Source organism: Lonchura striata, chromosome 8 (genome assembly GCF_046129695.1).
Source record: "Lonchura striata isolate bLonStr1 chromosome 8, bLonStr1.mat, whole genome shotgun sequence".
NCBI lineage: Eukaryota > Metazoa > Chordata > Aves > Passeriformes > Estrildidae > Lonchura > Lonchura striata.
The window spans coordinates 37,903,284-37,924,724 of NC_134610.1; the positions used below are offsets into that span (position 1 = coordinate 37,903,284).

Sequence of the window (21,441 nt, forward strand, 5' to 3'; positions counted from 1 at the left end):
AGGGAGATGGTAATGAGGGTCTTTCCAAAATCAACTGAAGCCTTCCAATATCTGTTCCTGAGCATCTTGAGGCTGCTTGTCTCTCCCAAGGCTGTGGACGATGTCCCTCCCTTGTCACAAAGTGCAAGGGACACTCATGCCCTGGGGTCTGGAGGTGCTGCCACACAGGAAGAGCCAGACCCTCCAAAAGCAGGGAGACACCTCTTCTGCTGCCTAGAAGGAAGCTTTGTTTTCCTTGATTAATTGAAGTTGCTCTGAGAGAAAAGGAGTCGTTCAGTGGGGCTTCCTGAGGTTGACAGGACAGCTTTGAGATTTGCAGGCTCTGGGCACAAGGCTGCAAAAATGGGAGATGCTGTGGGAAGGGAAGGCTCCCGAGGCTCTTTGATGTCCACGCCCCAGTTCTGCTCCGAGCTCCCTTTAATTTCCTTCAGTGCAGCAGGTGAACTTGAGCCCTCCATAGCTTGAGTGTCCGAGCTGAGGTCAGCTCAGCAATGCACCTCCAAAGGTGTGAGCTCTCTGTACCTGACAAATATTTGCCTTTTATTTTCATCCTGGAAGCTGGAGTCTCGTGCCACCCCTTCTCCCCAGTCCCAGGTGTTTATTACATCCACAGACTTGTTTCAAGCTGCAGTTCTGACAGGATTTTAATGTCAGTCCTGTACATCTGCGCTGTGCGATTGCAGCATTTCTTTCGCTTCAGTCTGAGGCAGAGGAGGAAGATAAAGAACTTGATAGAACAATTATGGTAATAGCTGTAAAGGGAAGCTGGAGAGCAGTGGATTTCACAGCCAGAAAAATCTCAGCTAAGGGAAATGGGTCTGAAATACAAACTACAGATTTGTATAGTAATAGTTATACTCTCTTGCTTCCCCTGTTTAAATAAAAGGATTGCTTTTCTCACCTTTATTTAAAACACATGTGTGGAAGATGAAAGTGTCCAGCTATTTTTTTATTATTCAGTCCACCAGCTACCGACATCTTTGCCTTATTTCATTGCAGCACTAATGGCATAGTGAAAGTTCTGAAACACCCTCTTTGGATTCAGCCTTCCTTGGGTCGCAGCAAAGATTCCTGCTGCAGGCAGAGCTGTTGCTGTTGTTTTCGTCATCAGCGCTTTCTTTCTGCTCTTGAACCCGGTGCTATTAATTGTGTTGCTGCTTCTGCTCTTTAATTGATCCCATTCACCGCTCCCGCTTTTGTAACGTCTGACTTCTTGTCACTTCGGCAAATCAAAAACCCAAATTAATCAATCTCCAGCCACTTGAGAATAAGACCGTGTTGGGGAGCTGGGCTTGACAAAAAAGTCTAATTTCACTTTGAAAGCCTGTTGGAAAATTTTAACAAGAAGATGCAAGAAAAATGTAAACCAGATCAAGCTCGACTTTGGTCTGTGGAGAATAGCGTCACCTGTTGAGTTTGTTTCAAGTTTTTGTAAATAGGTGATTTGACAAAAATATGAAATAAATCAAAAGACACGGGGATAGAAGGGGTCAGAATATCCTTGGTTCCGCTGCAGATGGTTGCACAGGAGAGAGGGTTGTGTGTGTGACAGAGAGAATAGGAACCGTGGGCCAACGACGAAGCTCCGCTCTTGGACTTTTGTGTCCCAGCCTTTGTGCTGTGCTATTCCCGTACCTCACATGTTGCTTCTTTTCCTGCTTTTTCCACTCCCAGCTCCTTTACCCTGGCCTGGGGTGCTCATCCTGGCTTATTGTCCCTCTTTCCTTGGCCTCCTTGGTTCCTGTGCTGGCATCTCCTGCACCGCTGCTGCAGGTGCTGAAGGAGTCATATCTCGGACAGGTTTGGTGGGGGTGCTTGGGAATTCGGGATCCAAAGTAGTTGTTTTTCTGTTCTTGGGGCACCAGGAAGCACAGTCTGGGTTTGGATTGAGTTTCGGACAGCTCAGAGTTTGGACTGCTCATCTGGGGAAGAGAAGGCTCCAGGGAGAGCTCAGAGCCCCTCCCAGGCCCTAAAGGGCTTCAGGAGAGCTGGAGAGGGACTGGGGACAAGGCATGGAGGGACAGGACACCAGGAATGTCTTCCATTGCCAGAGGACAGGGATGGATGGGATATTGGGAAGGAATTGTTCCCTAGGAGGGTGGGCAGGCCCTGGCACAGGGTGCCCAGAGCAGCTGTGGCTGCCCCCGGATCCCTGGAAGTGCCCAAAACCAGGTTGGACGGGGCTTGGAGCAATCTGGGCTAGTGGGAGGTGTCCCTGCCCATGGCAGGGGGTGGGATGGGATGATCTATTGGGTCACTTCCAGTCCCACAATTCAGTGATGATTCTGTTAATTTTCCACCCTGTTCAAATCCAGGAGGACTCACCAAGTCCTTAGGGGGCACAACTGGAGTTGTCTTTGAGATCTATTTGTTGAGCATATGCAGCTTCCAAATAGCAAAATAATAGAAAAGATAGGAAGTGGGAATTGTTACCTTTTACAAAATATTTGTAACACTGGGAGAGGATATGAAATTGTTTCAAACAGCAAATAAAGCCCAGTACAACAGCACAGCTCTTGAGACTCTTCTGAGGATTGGATTTCATTTAATGTTCTGTCTCTTGACTCTGGGTTGTAGTTGTAGACAAAGTGTTTCTTCTGTTCCACCCCTCCTTTCTTCTACCTCAGTTTGTCATACTTGAAAGGAATTTCTCTCATGACCATAATTGCAAAATGGATCTTGGAGGGAGGCAGACATGACACTCGCCTTGTGGAGTAAAAGCTGCATTGGGTTTTTTGTTTTGTTTGGTAAATTCCCGCCAATGAGGGCTAGACTTGCACAAGCAGAACAGTCTCTGTCTTAATCCATGTGTCCTGCACCTGTAGAGAAAAATCACCATGTGAAGAGCAGAGGGGTGGGGTTTTTATGTCCTATCTCTGCATAACTCGAGGATGTTTGGTCACCAAGTTTTACTTGCTGCTTTTGGAAATGGAGTGAGATACTGCACATCCTTACACAGTGCTGCCACAGCCCTGGAAGTGTCCAAGGCCAGGCTGGACAGGGCTTGGAGCAAACTGGGATAGAGAAAGGTGTCCCATGGCAGGACTTGGTGTTTAAGATCCCTTCCAAGCTAAATAATTCCGTGATGTGGCTGTGTCAGCTCTCCCTTCCACCTGAAGGAATTCATAATGGGACTGGGGAGGAATGGAGGGCAGGGGGAGCTGGGACAGAGTGTGGGCGTCTCTGGCTCACTCCTGGAGGCTGCAGCAGCAGCAGGCATGGGCTGAAACACGAGGGAATTCCATTTTGGGGGAGAAGACATTTTCCAGCAGGGTTTGCTGCTCATCACTTCCAAAACAGTTGCAAAAACAAGGCTGCGCCGGTCAGAACAACCCCAGCTACATGGCAAGGGGAGAGTTTTGTCCTCGGCGTCGTGTAATGGAGCTCTGCACCCTGCAAATGATGACCATCATCAGGGGAAGCTGTGCCCGTGCAGTCCATCAAGAGTCGCAGAGCTAATGATGGGCTGGGCAGATAATCGGGGGAGAGTTAATTGTAAGGTTCGATATGGCATCTTGTCAGCAGAGATAAGTTGTCACGTTTTCCACTTGAGCTGAAACTAAATGATTGTAAAATAAGTTATGAGTGTCCTTGGGCCTGTCTGCCAGAATGATGGCTAAGAATACATTCCTGGCCCATCAGTCTCAAGCAGCCCGCTTGATATTTATGCGAACTGAATGTTATTTTATTCCCCCTCTAGTCATGCTTGTCAGCTTCCCGAGTGAAAAGTGAAACTGCTGCTTTGACTCATACTTCAAGTATTGAAGCTCAGAGAGGCTGCAGATTGTTATTATTATTACCAGTATTATATATTTTTTCGGGTGTGTGTTGAACATTGATGCCCGATTGGGAAGAACTAATGGCTGACATTGAACGTGCGGGATGGCTGGCAAACAGCCCATCCCAGCCCAGTGGAACGCTGCTTATGAGTTCCAGTGCCTCTGTCAAAGCTGGTTGAGATGGGGAGTAATGAGGCGCTTGCTTTTTTAATTTGCCATGCCTTTTTCCTTGCCTTTTTTTTCCCCCCTCCTTTTTTTTTTTTTTTTTTTTTTTTTTTTTTTTTTTTTTTTTTAATATATATATTTAATAGTGCCGGCAGTGGTCGTCTGTTCTCAGGCGTGGTAATTGATACCAAATAAAATGCATTATTTGTATTCAGTCAGGAGGATGAAATTGCATTCAGCGGGCTGAAGCCTGAACTCATTTACAGTTTCCCCAAGCCCGAGCTTTCAGGAGCCCTCTTTTCAATTTGAAGAATACCTTGTCAGGCAAGGGAAGGAGTGGGAAATGGGAGAGCACAGCGTGGAAGCCCGGCGCCTTTTGATTGCTCATATTTTAAAGCAGGGGAATGTTAAATAACTCCCATCTTCCAAAGGTGGGCTCGGAACGCGGGAATCCGGGCCAGCAACGCACCGGCGATGCCGGCTCGGCTGTGTTTATGAGGCACCAACCTTTCCTTGCTGGTTGAGGGGGAGGGAGAGCTCCAGGCTCCCACTTGAGAGCAGTTTGACCCAAGGACAGCAGGTTATTACCTGGAAGGGGCTGTGGATGACGAGGATTTACCACGGGAGGTTAATTCTTCAGCTCTCCGACACCAGGCATCAACCCCGTACGTCCCTCATTTTTCAGAGCTCTCGAGCAGGTTTTGTTGGGGGGATTTACGGCCTGGAAATTGGACAGAGCTGCCACCAGTGTGTGGATCCAGCCTGATGGTTTTTAACGGGATGCGTTCTGTGGCGTTGCCTCAGGATTGTGGGGTTTTTTCACCGTTTGATGGGTGCAGGGTGTGGTGGTTGATGCTGCGGGTGCAGGAGGGGTGAACTCGGATGGGTTTAATGATTTCAAAAGTGAAAGCTGGGAACGACGGGGGGAAAGTGAAGCATTTTGAATCAAAGAATACCAGAAAGGTTTGGGTTGGAAGGAACATTGAACGTCACTTAGTTCTAACACCTCAGAGAGGGACGCCTTGTACTAGCCCAGGTTGCTCCAAGCCCTCTCCAGCTCAGCTTTGGGCACCCCCAGCGATGAGGCAACCACGGTTTCTATGGGCAACCTCGGGTTTTTTTTCCTTCTTTTTAAGTATCACCATTGGAAACCTCCAGAGTCGAGCTGGAGGTCAGTACTTGGGACTGGCAGTAACCCCATTGCATCTGTGCTGGTGCCTTTGTGTTCCTGGCACTCTTTTGCATCTTCTTTCCGTACCATGGATCCAAAGGGATCTCTGTCCCCTTGGCTGAGAGAATTCCCACCTGGATTTTCACCTGGGATTGCCTTCCCCTCTACTGAAGAGACAGCAGACTCTGCCAGGAGAGCCACCTGCACCAGTTATGGGTCAAATCCTTAAAATCTCCCACATTGCTACAGAGTAAATACATTCTCATGGTTCCCTTTTTGGGGTTAAATTCTTGGGAGCTGGTTTCAATCTAGCGGTTATAGAGAAAAGAACAAAAATCCTTAATATAAAGATTAATGTTTGTTTTGGTCTCGCTTGCCAGGCAATTAGCTACATAATTTATCCCCCACTAATAACTTAGAGCACAACTGTGCTTAGGGGGTAATTAGTAAATAAACTTTATTAGGAGGAAAAAGAAACCAAAATAAGTTGGCTTTTGTTAAATAGGCAGTTCTGTGGGAATTTAACTATGCAAAAAAATTCAAAAGCTATTTTTTTAATAATCTTTGGCTTGATATTTTTCTGACATATTAAGTTAAATGCACTCCTGTTATTACACTCAAGCTTTATAATAAGGATTTTTATTCCTTTTCCCTGTGTCTGCTATTCTGAAACCAATCATCAAGTATTTAACCCCAAAAGGCAATCATGGGAATGTATTTGCTGAATATCTGTCTGGGAGATTTTAAGGATATGACACATAAATGCAGTCCTGATACTGCACTAAGGTGCAATATAGTATTTAAGCAAGGTTCTGGAAATGGCTTCACTTTCCATAATAGCAAGCACTTTCCTTTAAGTGTAGGTTTTATGTGGAGTTTTATAATTAAAATCCAAACCAACCCAGTAATTAAACAAAAATCGTATTACCAACCTTGGGGGGAAATCCTGGATTAAGGTTACTTGAATATTTACTATGTGGAAGGACCCAGTTCTTAAAATTTTTGGAGTTCATAAAGCAGGAAACTGACCAGAGGAACGTGGGATTATTTATTTTCCTTGGGAGCAGGTAGAGGAAGTGACCCTCTATCACACAATTATTACCTGTACCAGGTGCACATTACTTACCTTGTTTTCCCACCTTTATTGCCATCACCACCTTTTCAGTGGGTGTCTGTCTGATACTAATGACAGCAGAGAACATCCAGAAGATGTAGGGTTATCCCTGTTTATGTATTAAAATGCCCAAGTGTTACACAAATTAATTTGAGGCTAGGCAAGAACTTTGGAGGAAGAAGCAATTGGAAGCAATAAAGTGCTTGCCCATTGTTTTTGTGCATTCCAGCTGGCCTGCTCCTAAAATTGCTGCTGAGTCCTGTTAATCTAAGAGGACTTGAATCAGCACTTCAGCCAAGTTGGGGTTTTTTGGTCCCTTTTTGAAAAAGACAATATTGTTTGGAGAATCTCCTGAAGGAGCTCAAGAACGTATCTGCCAACAGCCAGGGGTTATTAGCTTGAATTCTAACAATCAGCTCATTTCAACCTCACAGCATTTTGATCTCTTCTCCCCTTTTTGTTTCCCTCCACCCGACTGCAGACACGGGCCTGGGAGATTCAGTGTGCTCCAGCCCCAGCATATCCAGTACCACCAGCCCCAAACTGGACCCCCCTCCTTCCCCCCACGCCAACAGAAAGAAGCACCGCCGGAAGAAAAGCACAAGCAACTTCAAAGCTGATGGCATCTCGGGCACGGCTGAGGGTAGGTTTCAAATCAGAATCCAAGCCTGAATTTTGAAAATGCCATTCCAAAGAGTGTTGTTAGCTCAGCTACAGCCTTGGCTCTGAATGCACAAGGGAAAGGGAATTGAGAGAAATTAAAGTGTGAGCATGTAATGATGGAGCTGAACCGTCTGAGGCATCACAGTGATGAATTCAGCTGCCTGGAATGTGTTTAGAACCTTTTTTTTTAATAAATCAGAGTCCCCAAGTTAATATGGAGCATCATTAGGTGTTGAGGTAAGGAAGAGGCACACTTGGAAGGTTAACAAGGAGGAAAAATTCAGGTTCACTCCACAGCCCACAGATCACGTCAGAACTTGTGTATTTTTTTCAGTATTATTAAATCTTTGTTATCACATCTCCTCAGGGCACATCCTGAGCTCTAGAATGGTCAACACTTCTGATGCCTCTCGTTGTTTGAATATTCAGCTGCTTGTGGAAAGCTTGTGTTATTTGAGGATAAAAGGAAAAAGGGGAGAGTTTAAATGTTTGGGTTCTTTTTTTTTACGAGCCAGAAAGCAAAAGCCAAAAAGAACTTCTTTTTCTCCCTTAGTTTAGCTTACTATTTCCACACTGCTGTAGCTGTTCAATGCCCTTCTGAAAGGGTAACAATGTGTACAGGAGCCAGGTATGATATAAAACATGCTTGCAGTTTTAGAAAAGAAGAAAAGAAACATGCTAGGATTCAACCAAAAGAGCTCCAGAAAAAGAAAGATGAACAAGGGTGGTTGGAGGGCTCAGAAACTGGGGAGTCAACACATAAGGAGAGATGAAAAAGGGAGACAATGGAATAACATTGTGGGAAAAGGGGAGTGTTGAGTAAGAAAAAGATGTGGTTGTAAGCATGGGAGAGTAAAAAACAGCTAATTCAGTATCAAAGACTGTTGGAACAAGTTCTGAAAAAAGAATGACAATTGCAGACAGCTGAAGAGACATTAAAAATAGATGTGATAATAGTATACAACTGAGAAGGGGCATGTTAACTACTACTTAGTCATCCTTATTTTCCATTTATTTAATTTCTCAATTGCACTTCTATCACATCCGGAATTTATTTCCCCAGCTATCTATACAAATCCTTTTTTAAAAAGCCATCAGCTTTTTTTCATAACAGCTCCTGTTGTGTTCTCTTTCCAGTCATTTAACTATCTTTGCTGTTAGTTTCCCCCTAGTTTATGGCCCGAAGCCAAATTTTAGTTCAACCTTTCATTTTTAATTTGTCCTTTTCTTTTTTATTATTTTTCTTTTAAAGAAGCCCTTTTACACCACTTATTTTCAAACCTCAATGGCAAATTACAGAGGGAATTTTTCAGAGCATTCACCATTGGCCCAAGAATATTTTGTTGAAGTCAATATGAATCAAGACCGGCTGGATATCGAGAGCCTTTGAAAAATCTCTTTCTGAGCAGTTAATAGGTGTATGTTTTCTTTCTCCTGGGGAGATTGTTTTCACTCGAGCTGGAGCCTGTGTGGTCCTGGGCTGAAGGCACAGACCCAGAGGGAGCAGTGGGGGTTTGCACTTGGGTCTCTTGTCCCTGATGTCCCTGTTCTGATTGCAGAGTCCATCATTCATCCTCCTCTGTTTCCTCTTCCTCTTCTCCTCGTCTTGCAGCATCACACCTGAAATCCTCTTGCAATAACTCAACAAAATTGTCCCCTCCCATAGGAATGGGGTCAATGTGCTTCCAGAAGGGCAGGAAGTTGTTGGCAAGCAGCAGCTCAGTAACATACAGCAGCCTTAAAGGGTGTAGAATCATTTAGGATGGAAAAGTCCTCTGGGATCGTCGAGTCCAGCTGTTCCCCCAGCACTGCCAAGGCCACCACTGATCCCTGTCCCCAGGTGCCACATCCACACATCTTTGAAATCCCTCCTGGGATGAGGACTCCACCACTGCCCTGGGCAGCTGTGCCAGGGCTGGACAGCCGTTTCTGTGAAGAAATTTATCCCAATATCCACCCTGAGCCTGCCCTGGCCCAGCCTGAGCCGTTCCCTCTCCTCCTGTCCCTGTTCCCTGGAGCAGAGCCCGACCCCCCCGGCTGTCCCCTCCTGTCAGGAGCTGTGCAGAGCCACAGGGTCCCCCTGAGCCTCCTTTTCTCCAGGCTGAGCCCCTTCCCAGCTCCCTCAGCCTCTCCTGGGGCTCCAGCCCCTTCCCAGCTCGGTTTGCTGCCCTGGACACTCTCCAAAGTGCCAGCTGCTCCTTTTACAGTGTTTTTACCTCTGCACGAGCCCATCACCTTCCTTTGACCTGCCTCTTCTCCCATGTCTTCTGAGCTGAGCACCCTGTTCTGTTTGGAACTTGCCAGTTGTGTCTCGGGAGGGCCTCAGTGGTTGTTAAATTCTTTCATTTTACACCATCTCTTTAAAGCACAGCCCTGCGTTTGAAAAGCAGCCCTTTGGCCACAAGAGCAGAATGAGGAGTTCCCAGGCAGGCCTCTGGGCATCCCAGAGCTCTGGGCATCCTTCAGCAGACAGCTAATCCTGCTGGTCCTTGAATCCTTGGCAGGGCTGGGAGGGGATGGCTGACAGCGAGGACAGGCAGCCTCGTCCGTCAGCGGGAGCTGAAGGAGAAGGCAATGAGGCGTGCCCCAGCTCCATGTCCTTTTAGGAGAAGGGCGTCTCACAAAGAGTGATAGTGGCTGGAGATTGCCATCAAGAATGTCCTAGCAAGATTCAAAAAGCCTGGGGGGCTGCTCTTCCCAAATCCTGTCAGCCTTTGGGTTTTCTGGGACTTGTGTTGGTGCGAGGCAGAATCACCAAATAGTTGAGGCTCAGAAAGGCCTCAAGGATCCTCGAGTCCAGCCAGGTTCAGGCTGTTCTGGGTTTTCTCCAAGCAGTTGAATGTCAGAGGAGTAAAGGTTGGATCTCAGGGAAGGGTTCTTCCCCCAGAGGGGTGCAGGGAATGGGCAGAGCCCCAGGCTGCCAGAGCTCCAGGGGGGTTTGGGTACCACTCCCAGGGATGCCCAGGGTGAGACTGTTAGGGTGTCTGTGCAGGGACAGGAGTTGGATTAGTGATCCTTGTGGGTGCTTTGCAACTCTGGATATCCCATGATTATATGATTTCCACATCTATCTTGCACTTCAAAGCAGCTTCCAGTTCCAGTTATTTCTGTGTTCGCCAGTGCTTGGCTACAAATCTGTCCAGTGACCTAAAAGATTCCCTTGAGGATTTTTCTTCCCTCACCGTAACTTAGATTTGCACCCTCAGAGGATTACTGCACTTTTGAAGACAACAAATCCAAAATAGGCCATCAGAGATGTTCTGGGAGATGCAAACACTTCGATCAAAGTGTTTGAGATGCCGCAAATGGGCTCTAGAAGCCTGTGGTGATAACTGTGGGAGAACCAAGTCTTCCTTCTGGAAATCCTGGGCTCCATGTGCAGAGGAGGAGGAAGAGGATCCTCCTGCAGCTGCTGTTCTCAGGCAGGTACAATGGATCAGAGCTAAATGGCGTGGGTAATTCTAGATTTTGTGTTGCCTTCCTTTGGCTCCAGGCACGTTTCAAATGTCAGCTTTCAAACAGGAATTCTGAGTTCCTTCATTTTTGTCTGCACCAAAGCTGAAGTGTTCAGTGAGGTTTAAATCTGGTCTTCAGCAAACTCAAGCATTTTTACTGCACTTTGCAGGGCTTTTTTTCCCTCCTTGAACGTGCCTGCTTTGATCATTGACCTCTGCCCAAGTATTCAGATATCACGATGACGGACACTGAGCTCAGGGTTGTTCACCAATTCCAAGGCCTGATGCTCATCCCTTTTATGCCCTTCCATAAAGGTCATGCTGATTCTCCTCTCTCCACACTATCTGCACATGCACAGCTCTCTCTTTCTGGGATGGGTTCTTTCATCTCACTTGGTTTATCTTTCTATAGCTTTTCTGAGACAATGCTCACAGCAACACAAATGCTAAAGCACCTGCGCTGCACTTGGACAAAAATTAAAATTCCATTCGTATTTCAGAAAATCAGATTCTTGTGAAATTTTTTCTTCCAACGTGATGAAACCCAGAGAGAAGTTTTTCAGTTCTCTGTGCAGAACTTGTCACTGAAAAAAAATCCCTCAGTGTTTTTGAGGGTAGCAGCAGGAATGCTTACATTAGGCAAGGTGCCAGCAACCAGCAGTTTTTTTCCCACCACGCTGCCTGAAGTTGCTCGGAGCAGGATTAGACAGAGCTGTGTTTCAAAGAGGAATGGCTGCTCTGAGCCTCATCTGTTTGGGTCCCCTTGTGCTGCTGCACTTCCTGGAACAGCCAGGCATAATAGGAAGGTTTTTCAGCTGGAAAACAAGCAGAAAAATTAAAAAGCTTTATTGGAAATTCTATTCACTGAAAGATCTTTCCCAGTGTTTATTTTTCTTCCTCTTGTTAGATTTAAAGTTTCATGGCTGTGCCAGCTTGAGCCTGCCTCCCCTCCATCCATCTCTGGGATTTTAGGAAACCTCCAGGCTGCCTTTCAGCACTGGGACCATCCCTGCTCTCCAAGATTTTCATTAACAGAAGATCCAGACAGTGTGTGCTGTAGGGCCAGCACAACCACATGCCAGTGGGATGGGTACATCCACTCCTTCCCTTGGGGAGACCATGGGATCATGGACTGGGCTGGGCTGGAAGGGACCTTACAGCCCATCCATGCCACCCCTGGGGTGGGACATGGGCAGGAACACCTTCCACCATCCCAGTTTGCTCCAAGCCCCAGTGTCCAACCTGGCCTTGGACACTTCCAGGGATCCAGGGGCAGCCACAGCTGCTCTGGGCACCTGTGCCAGGGCCTGCCCACCCTGCCAGGGAAGAGAATTCATCTCCTCCCTCAGCATCCTGGGGCAACCCCCCCAGCTCCGTGTCTGTGCACGCAGGTGGAGCTGGGAAACGGCGCTTGAGGAGCTGCAGGTGTGATCAGCAACTTCAGGAAGGCTTTCCAAACTCCCTGAAATCCATGTTCTTCTTCATCATTTGTTCCTAAAGAGGTTTTGAAGGACAAAGAAGGACCTTTTGTGTTTGTTCTCAGAACTGTTTTCTTAACACAAAGGTATTTGTTCTCTGCCCCTTGTGCAGTAATTGCTTTTCCTGGTGCTTTTGCTGCTCTGTGCAGTCCAGACCCAACTCCAGGTTTACACTTTCTGGCTTTTAGCTGAAGAATTAATCCCAGTTTACTGAGAAGTCCTATTTTTTTTCCCCTGGAGTAAACTGGTAAAGGTGTTTAAAAACCCTCGTTTTTTAAAAGCACATATGTTTTGTGTCACTGTGAGTTGAAAATGAGCCCTAGTCAAGCAGGAAATTAAAATATATTTGTTTGTTTTCTATAGATGGAACAACGTTTAGTGACACCTCTCATTTGTTCTTTTAGCAATTAGCAAAACCATCAGTGCTTTCAGCTGGTGTCTCCCTGTGTCCCTTTCAGCCACCCCACAACCAGAATGACAAGGTGAATTAGAGAAATGCAGTTCTCTGTATAACACCTGAAATTTTGCTTTTTTTTTAAGTGAAAAAATCAGAATCAATACAGGGGATCACGGAAATGCATGGAAAAGCTGTGGGCATTTCTCCTGCAGCTTCCCACCCTAAGCTTTCCTGAGCATCCTGGTGGTTTATCTGCTGGCATCATACCCTGAGGTGATTTAAATGTGCTTGGTACTGCACTGTGGTGTCCTCCACACAATTTTAACATACATTTCCTTGGGTGCAGTATTTAGGCAGTGTGGTGTCCACACTGAACTAACAAAATTGTGTTTCTCCAAGCATGCTAAAAAAAAAAAAAAAAAGTCATTTGGGATTTTTGGAAGTGTAGTGGAAACAACTCAAGGAGCAGAAGTGGGAGAGCAAATTCTTTCTTTTGACAGATGGACCTGACATTGTTAATGCTAATACTGACTTATCATACACTGACTTAAGCATCATTATGAAGGAGGGTATTTTTCCTTGCTGCTCTTAGATATATATTTAATTTTCTTTTTTTTTTTTTTTTTTGGCTTTGTATGGTCTGGAAGAAACCTTCTGGCATTGTCAGAGGACAGCACATTCACAAACCTTTCCAGCACAAAAATCCACAGCATCCTCACTGCCTTTTCTCTGAAATGTAATATCTTGACCTGCAGCTGCAGCAAGGGCAAAACCACTCACCTGTTAAAGAGTTTGTAACCTTTGGAATCCAATCCATTGGATGTCGAGGTCCTTGGATGGATTGTATTGCTTGAAGTGATGCCCAGAACTGAGCTGCCACCAAAATTCTTCAAGGAAAGCCTGTTAGCAGTCCATTAGAGGATAATTAAGTGTACAGCAGACAGGTGTTGCCCATGAAGGAGTGCCAGAAAAGTTATTCCTGGTGATATTGCCACCATAATTATTTTAGCTGGTATAAATAAACTTATCAATAATTACAGCCTGTGTGATGGTGTTGGGATACTGCAGCAGCACAAAGTTTGGGGATGATTCAGGAGGGGAAAACAGTAATTCCTTAATAATATCCTGCTTTTTTTTTTATCTCTGTTGTACTCTCCTTAAAATGATAAAAGGCATCTTTTCCCCTCTAAAAATAAATACATAAATATAAAATGTAAAATCCCAAATGCAGACCCAAATCTCACAGAGGAGGAGCACGTTCCCATCCTGTTGTGCAGTATTTCTGTGTATCTTCTGATAAAGGGTTTAGTGGCAGCAGGTTTTGCTTCTATTCCTGGTCTCTTTAAGTGCCTGAAGTTTAAGGAAGTAAATGTTCAGGCTTTTGAAAAATATTCAGGGCTTAAAGACAGAGGACTAGAGAAGTAGCATTTTGACTGCAATGCTGAATGAAGAAAAGAAGCATTTATTTGGAACTGGAGGGGTTGACAAGGTGAGCAGATTCCTTGGAAGGTTTAGGGGTTTTAAATAGGTTTGTAATACATTTAGGGTTACTGCTGAATTCTCTTTGTCTACAATTTGTTGGTCATCGTGTCATTTGTGTGCTCTTTTTGTACATGAAGCATTTCAGGAACTGCAGCAAATAACATTTTGCTGGATTTCATACTGGACACAAAAATACCCCCCACTTCCTAAACCTGGAGTTTAATGAGTTTGCTTTCAGTGAGATTTTAGGAGTGTGTTTACTTAAGTATTTGCATCCTTATTTTGTAGATTATCTTGGAAGAGTCAGAAGCCTCCCCTGACCAACCATTCTCTGCTCTAACTGCTTTTTAGGAAACCATTTCTTTAAATACCTCCCAAAACAAAACAAGGTCTTAGGGTTTAGTTGGCATTAAAAATGAGCAAAATGCCTAGCTGTGTTTTTCCTGCCTACAAGAGAACTTTCAAAAGAAAACCCAGCAGTGTGTGCCCATACCTGTTGTCCATAATGCCAGATGCTCATTCGGGCATCCGTGAGTTTATCACCTCTCCCTGTCAAAACACTCCTGGGCTCTAATTCCACTCATCAGCTGGGACTTTATCCACAGGAAGCTCAGTCCTGGCAGAGGGCTGTGCACCCAGGAAGCAGGAGGGCAGAAATTAAAAAATCCAGCCGGAATCTTCAGAGCCTGGCTTTCAACCAAGGCAGGAAGGTCACTTGTTGGGAATCCTCGAGCCTCGGCTGCCACAGCCTGCCTTACATGAAAGGGCTGCTGCTGCAAGACATTTATGTTGATGCTGAGGAGTGAAAGACAAGGGAGGTGAAGCTCATCTATTGTTTTAACCTACTTCATTGCGGGCTAAACAAGTTGAAAGCTTCCTGCTTCCCTTCAGAAGCCGGGGTCAGGAGAGGCGGCCGGTTCCACCCACCTGGTTGAAAGGAAAAGTGTCACAGTGGTGGTCAGCAGGAAAAGGGATTCTGGAGAGGATGAGGCCTGGGATGAATTGGTGGTGGTTGCACACACTGGCACATCTGGAGAGTGAGAGAATGATAGCACTTTATTTTATTTTCTACGTTTCCCTAAAAATTAGTCCCATTTTGAGAGCTGCGACAGCAGAACGACTCACTGGGTATCCAGTGCCACGCTGGGATTTGGCCTGATTTTTTGGGGAAGGAAAAAGTTTTGAGTAGCTTTGTAACTGAATTAAAACAATTTACACCTTAGCATTTCACTGGCTTTGGGTAATTAGTGTTCTCAGTGATGTGCTGTCAGCTTGACCAAGAGACCTTGGTTATGAAAACGGTTCCTGATGTCCACAAGGTGATGTTAACAATAAGTGTTTGCAAAATGTTAATCCTGCTACAGAGGTTGGTAGTTCTGTTCCTTAAATAAGAATGTTTGTTCTACAAGTGCCTTCCAGTTTTTCTCGAATGTAGGGCAATTTCATCTCGTTATTAACCTATATACATAAATTAAAATATCATAAAATTAGGTGATTATGTATGATAAAGCTACAGCCAGTGAAAAGGCTAAAATCAGGTAACTGTGCTTAGTATAACTTTGTTTTCCTGTTCACCTCTCGAGGCAAAGTGTCACAATTTCAATAAACAGGGTAATTTAGTGTAGAAGGAAGATCGAGTTTTTGAAGGATGCCTGTGCACTTGGACTCATCAGCTTGTTGGAACTGGCCTACCAGTGGGAAACAGCTTTCTTTAAAGCATGCAAGTCCTAAATAATTCCCTTCAGAAGCCCTGGTTGTGAAGGTTTGCCATGGATAGCTCAGTCCTGGAATTCAAGGGGGATTGTGTCAGGTCTGATTTACCCAAGGCTTATTAAACATACCAGCTCTTGGCTGATAAGAGCTCGTAATTCAGAGGTATACACAGAACAGTAACAGGTCATTAACTCCTTTTTAGTTGCAAACCCACATTTTAGTCAATTATGGATTTTATAACAACCTGCAGATCAAGAAATATTTACCTGTAGATCAAGAAATATTTATGCCCCTTATTGTTTTGATTCTTTGTCAAAGTGCTTGTGACATCTTTTTAAAAACATGTCCAAAACTGAGGAGAGTGGTGATAAATATGAGCAATTGTCCTGAATATATGGCTGAATATGCATATATTGGCTGCAGACTGAAAGAATAAGTTCAGGTCAGATGCTGGGAAGGAATTCTCCCCTCTGAGGGTTCTGAGGCCCTGGCACAGGGTGCCCAGAGCAGCTGTGGCTGCCTCTGGATCCCTGGAAGTGTCCAAGGTCAGGTTTTACCAGGCTTGGAGCAACCTGGGCTAGTGGAAGGTGTCCCTTCCCATGGAAGGGGTGGGAGAAGATGGGCTTTGAGGTCCCTTCCAACCCAAACCATTCTGGGATTCTGTGGAAATGGAGTCTTTTCATGCAATGATGATGTTCAAAGGGTAGGCTGGAGGAGCAGTGTCCCAGAGGAATGTGTTTGAAAGGGGACAAATCCATGAGGATGGGGTTCTCCATAGGAACACCAACTGGAGAATGCTGTAGTATGGCTGTAGATGGAGCTGCTGGAGATGATGGGAGGTGTCAGGCCTGGAGGAGGTGATGGAGGTGCTGTAGGTTGGACTTTCCCTTCCCCTTAAGCAATTGTCTCATCACTGGAGCCTTCTCCAGTTAAAAGCCACGACTGGAGCCGTTCCAGTTTCCATGCTTTGTGATACTGATGTCATCCCTGTAACAGTAATGCTGAGCTCTTTAGTTCCAGCCCCTGGCCAGTCAGTCACTTCAAACCCATGTTGTTTTGTCAAGTTTTAAGCCTTAGATCAGCTGAAGTCCCCGCTGTAGATCTACGTGCCCTGTGTGAGTTTTCAGTGCTGAGCTTGCTGTTATGTTTATTTTATACCCTGTGCTTTAATCTCCTGTTTTCTGTCCCTCCACCTTTCTCTTTACAGACCAGTTACTTGTGATAGATGTTATGCATCATATGTGGTGTGTAACTCCAGGAAGCAGTAGGTAAAAAGGGAAACTTGAACAGGCCTCATCATTGACATTTTCCACCAGTTCTCCCCCCTGACTCTAAAAAGGGAAAAAAAATTAATAAAGGTTTCTTTTGTGAGCGTGAGCTGGAGAAAATTGGCCATTTGTCTGTGAGGTAATAGGCTTTGGGATAATATGAAAATCTATCAAATGATTAAATTCAATGACATTAAATCACAATTCATGAAAGGAGAATACTGCACAGTTTAATTCTATTTAATTTTTGAGGGGGGAAAAGAAAAAGCCCTTAAAAAAAATTTGTTTGAGTTTCTCTTAAGCTGATTTCTCTGTGCTCTTTCTTAAAAGTGCCTTTCTAGTTGCCACACAGTGATGTGATCATTATCTGTCACCTCGTCGCCTTGCTGCCTCAACACGCAGTAAAATACAAAAAAAAAAAAAAAGAGGGAGAGAGAGGGGAGAGGAAAAAAAAAAAAAAAAAAAAAAAAAGGAAGACCAGAGGAGCTTGTGAAGTATGACTTCCTATCCCAAGACTCATTGCCTGCGATTCGTAGCGCTTGACAGTAATGATCTTATTACAGTACTCTGGACCTTGAAGAGATTTCATGAGGAGAGCGGGAGGACGAGGCTCCGTGTAATCAAGTGGCGCTGAATATTCCACGCGGTTTTGATCACACACTGATTGGGCACAGTTTTAGCCCATCTTCCAGTCAATTATGCATGGCCCCTCGTGCTCCTGTGATAGTCAGAAACATTGATGGCTGTTGTCTGGGGGTGGGGGGAGGCTGGCAGCCCGCCAGCGGGTTTGAAGTGCAGTCATTCCGGGAGAAGTGCTTTTTAGTTGGAATTGATTACCTTTCTTTAGGTTTTTGCTTAATGGCAAAACTGTATTGGAGAGGGCTTCAGGTGAAAAATGGCCGTATTAGCCATTTAGAGTAGCTGAACTCCTAGTCAATTTTTAGCTTTCCCCTGTTTCCATCTAATTTATATTTAACGATGTACCGTTTGATAATATTTAAGATATTTCATTTCCAGTTGCTGCTGAGCACACATGTTGAGCACATGTTAAATGACAGCAGATCAGCATTCAGGTTTTAGGAATGAATCCAGTTTAACCTCCAGGCTGCCAGAACGTGTCTATTTTGGCACCCGTGCCAGGAGACATCGGGATTGTCTGCGAGAGGTGCGAAGCCAACAATCCTGAGCAGATCCAGGGCTGGTTTTATCCCGTAATGAGGATAAATCCCTGTGCTTTAGAACAGGCAAAGGGTCACTGGCCAGCTCCTTCATTTAGATCCTTGTGTCTCAGAGGCTGATTAGGCTGCTGTTTATTTCTCCCCTATGAAAATGTCATATTTTCCTTCATTCAGAGCCCTTCAAATGAAAATAAAATCATGAAAGCCGTGCCTGTTGAACTCCGGTTGCCAGAGGAGGAAATACTTAATTGTTAGTGATGCTTCTTCTTCAGTGCCACTCTGGTTTCTCACATTTTAATATCATGCAATTCCTAATTTTTGGATGTATGTGTGGTTCAAAGAGATGAGAGTAGGGCTTTATAGTAAGCTGGAGTATGATGCTGTATTATCCATGCATCAGATGAAGAGCTTGTCTTTGGAATGGGCCAGGGGATGGTAAAATGCAATTAAAACGCTCTGGTATCACCCCAAATTTTTGTTGCCATTAATCAGTAGAATTTTTCTGCACCTGCCTGAAATTATTGCAGTTCTGTTGGCTCCCAGCCTTTCCTGAAGGTATTTCTGCCACTAAATGCCCCCCCTCATGGTACTGCCCTCTTCTGCTTCTTCCCCTTTATTTGGATTGTTTATTTGGTTCATTTTTTCCCTAAAACTAAGCTCAAATTGACCAGTCCAACCTAAAAAAACAGCTTTAATTTTTTTTTTAATTTTTTCTCTTCTTTAAATCAGTTCTTACCTCTCACATAGGGGCCAGACCAGAATTCACAGAAAAAATATGTCATCTTGGGTTTTTGCTCTTCAAAACAGAGCTGTTGGGCTTCGTTCCAATGAATTTGGGTTCAGCTATTGTCTGAAATTCCAGATCCTGGTTTTGGGGGGTTTGTGCCTATTTTGTGGTAGCATCTTACTACTTCCAGGCAGCCTGGAAGAGCTGTGAGGATCTTTTTTTCCCTTCCTTTGAAAGAGAAGCTCCTCTGAGCCTGTATTTGCTGAGCTGTGTGTGCTCATCCCTGTGCCAGCAGCCAGGGTTTGCCCACCCTGAGAGAGGGAAGGTTTGACTCTGGGTGCATCTTTGGTGCCCAGGTCATAATAAACCTGAAGGGCAGCTCTAAATTTTCCATCTTAGTCTCCATCGGGGGGTAAAACCCTTGGAAAAATCAACTTTTCAAGGGGAGAAATTCTGCCTTGGTTCTGTTGACTCTGTTGCAGCGTGGGCTCTGTTTGAGCCTGCTGCCTGTGGGGAATCCATGGTTTTGCTCACCTGAGGGCTGGGAAGAGGGACATGGCCAGCTCCATGAATCACAGCAGATCTCCTGTGGGAGTGGGGTGTGGGATGTGGGAGACACCTGTGGCTTTTTACAGAAAGGATGGTTGAGGTTTGGGCTGTCCCCTGGCAGGCTGCAGCGGGCAGGGCTCATCCCAGGAGAGGTGCTTGGCCATGCTGGCCCCATGGCCCCCCTGGGCCTTCCAGGCACTGACCTGGCTCTGGTTCCTTCCCCAGTGCTCCCAGTCCATGTCCTGGACCCAGGGAGGACCAGCTGCACTGCCTGGCATGGATGGCACAGCCTCTGCTTCCCTTGACAAGGAATTGGCAGCTCCAAGGCTCTCTTGGCTCCCTCTTCTTTCAGCTCCTCCCTTTGGGGCTTCAGTGGCTGCACAGTGTGCAGCAGTCCTGAGTCCTGCAAGCTTTTCAAGGGGGAATATTTTTTAAAGAAGGATATTTTTTTTTTAATTGTATTTTTCAAGAAGGATATTTTACTATTAAAATCCTCATTTCAAAGTTGTTGGTGATGCTGGGTGGTTTGTGACAATCAAAAACATGGGGGCTTTTCAAAAAACCCCTGAGTGGTAAACAAAACACCAAAGGGATCCAGCCCCTTTCCAGACAACTCGAATGCTTTAACCAACATATTTATACATAAAAGGGCAGCTCGTGGTTTACTTAACCTTAAAGCTGGAAGCAATATTATTACTTTGGGCTCAGCGTCAGCATTGTCACACACATAATCACTTTTTGGTTGGCTGGCCACCGTTCAGTGCATGGCTTTGAATGGGCACTCAGAAACAGCTGCTTGTTTCTTTTATTGTAAATAAACACCATTTTATGGTGAGACCGGGTGTTTATCACACAGGAATGACTCAGCAATCTGAGCCTGGAAAGGTGGATGTAGGGAAGGAAGTCTGGCAATACTTACCCAGTGACTAATGTACATTTTCATCCTAAAACTAAGCTCTCATCCATGGTAATAGTTCCCATTTGGAGATCTCTGAAATATCACTGAGGATTCCTGAAAAATTATTTTCAGAAAGACCCCACTTGCCAGGCAACATACCTGAGTTTCATAGAATACTTAGGAGGCCTCAGTGTTTAATTAAATTAGAACAAACCTAATTGTAATAATCATAGCTTAATATGTGCTTAATGTTTTTAATAATAAGGTACAATGTAAGTTAATGCTCACCAGATTACCTGAAGACTCTGGTGTGAGGATCCATAGTGATTATAAGGAGAATGTGAAAATTGATTAATTTTTAGTGATTTGTCAGCTGTAATCTTTATATCTCAGTCTCTCTGTGTACAATTAGACACTGGTTTGTCCAGGCAAACTCAATAATTAGGTCACCACTGCTTATGGTTAAACTTTGGATTCCAGATGTGAAGAGCTGAGCTTTGGTAACCTATGGAGGAGTGGGATGTACTGGAATTATGGGTTTTCCTCTGTGGAAGAGGAGAACTGAGCTTCAATTTAGGGTGTGATCTTAGACTTTATTTTATTTTAGTTTAGTTTAGTTTTATTTTATTTTATTTTTTTAAGGGTGGACTAACAGAGCAGGTCTGCATAGAATGCCAGAGTCACAGAACACCAGGATCTGCTTCTCCAGAATTACATGTACCCAAGGTTTTAAGTGCAGCACTGTCATTTATTAGTAACTAAAGAGTACAGGATATGCCCAGAGCTGTTATGACATGAAAAAATAACTGTCAAGGAGGTTGGAAATAGGTCTTTGCTTTTCTCTTAAACATATTGATGATTACCTGCTGCCTTTAGTAATAAAAATATCAATACAGCTCATTAGTCTTTCTTTAAGTTGTGGATATTATTGAAAAGCTATTCCCAGGGGAACAGCTGGCAACACATTGGAAATACTTGTAAATAATCCATTAATAATGAACTCCTAAAACATGAATAATCTATCCGTAATGAACCTTGCTGCTTCCCCACATACCTTTTTTTTTTTTTTTTGGCCAGGAATACTTCTTTCAGTCTTTTTATTTCCTCCACAGCCTCTGAGCAGTGGAGATGTTCCTTTTACGTATCATCAGGCCCCATAATTTGTCATAATGCTACTCAATAGCTCGTCTAAAAAATGTGAAGGGATGCTGTCGGGGTTGTTAGGCACAAAGTTTAACCTGCAACACTTGTGGGGGAAAAAGAAAAGAAGAAGGAAAGATTGACATAAACTGTCCCCCAGAGCCAGAATAAAATCCAAGATGGTTTTTTGAGCAGCAAAGGAGGCAGCACGTTGAATCTCGTTGAGTCTCTGCGTGTCAGAATTGTGCTGGGCTTTGGTCCTGC

The 21,441-nt window shown here is 44.7% G+C and overlaps 1 protein-coding gene across 8 annotated transcripts in view; it reads left to right on the forward strand.

The window, feature by feature from the left end:
• Positions 1–21,441, forward strand: part of AGAP1 (ArfGAP with GTPase domain, ankyrin repeat and PH domain 1) — a 307,939-nt gene that overhangs the window by 220,318 nt on the left and 66,180 nt on the right. For all 8 annotated transcript variants that reach the window (XM_077785210.1, XM_077785211.1, XM_021536095.3 and 5 more), the window contains one exon: positions 6,711–6,872. In XM_077785210.1, the coding sequence (XP_077641336.1) occupies positions 6,711–6,872 (162 nt within the window). The remainder of the gene's footprint in view (positions 1–6,710; positions 6,873–21,441) is intronic.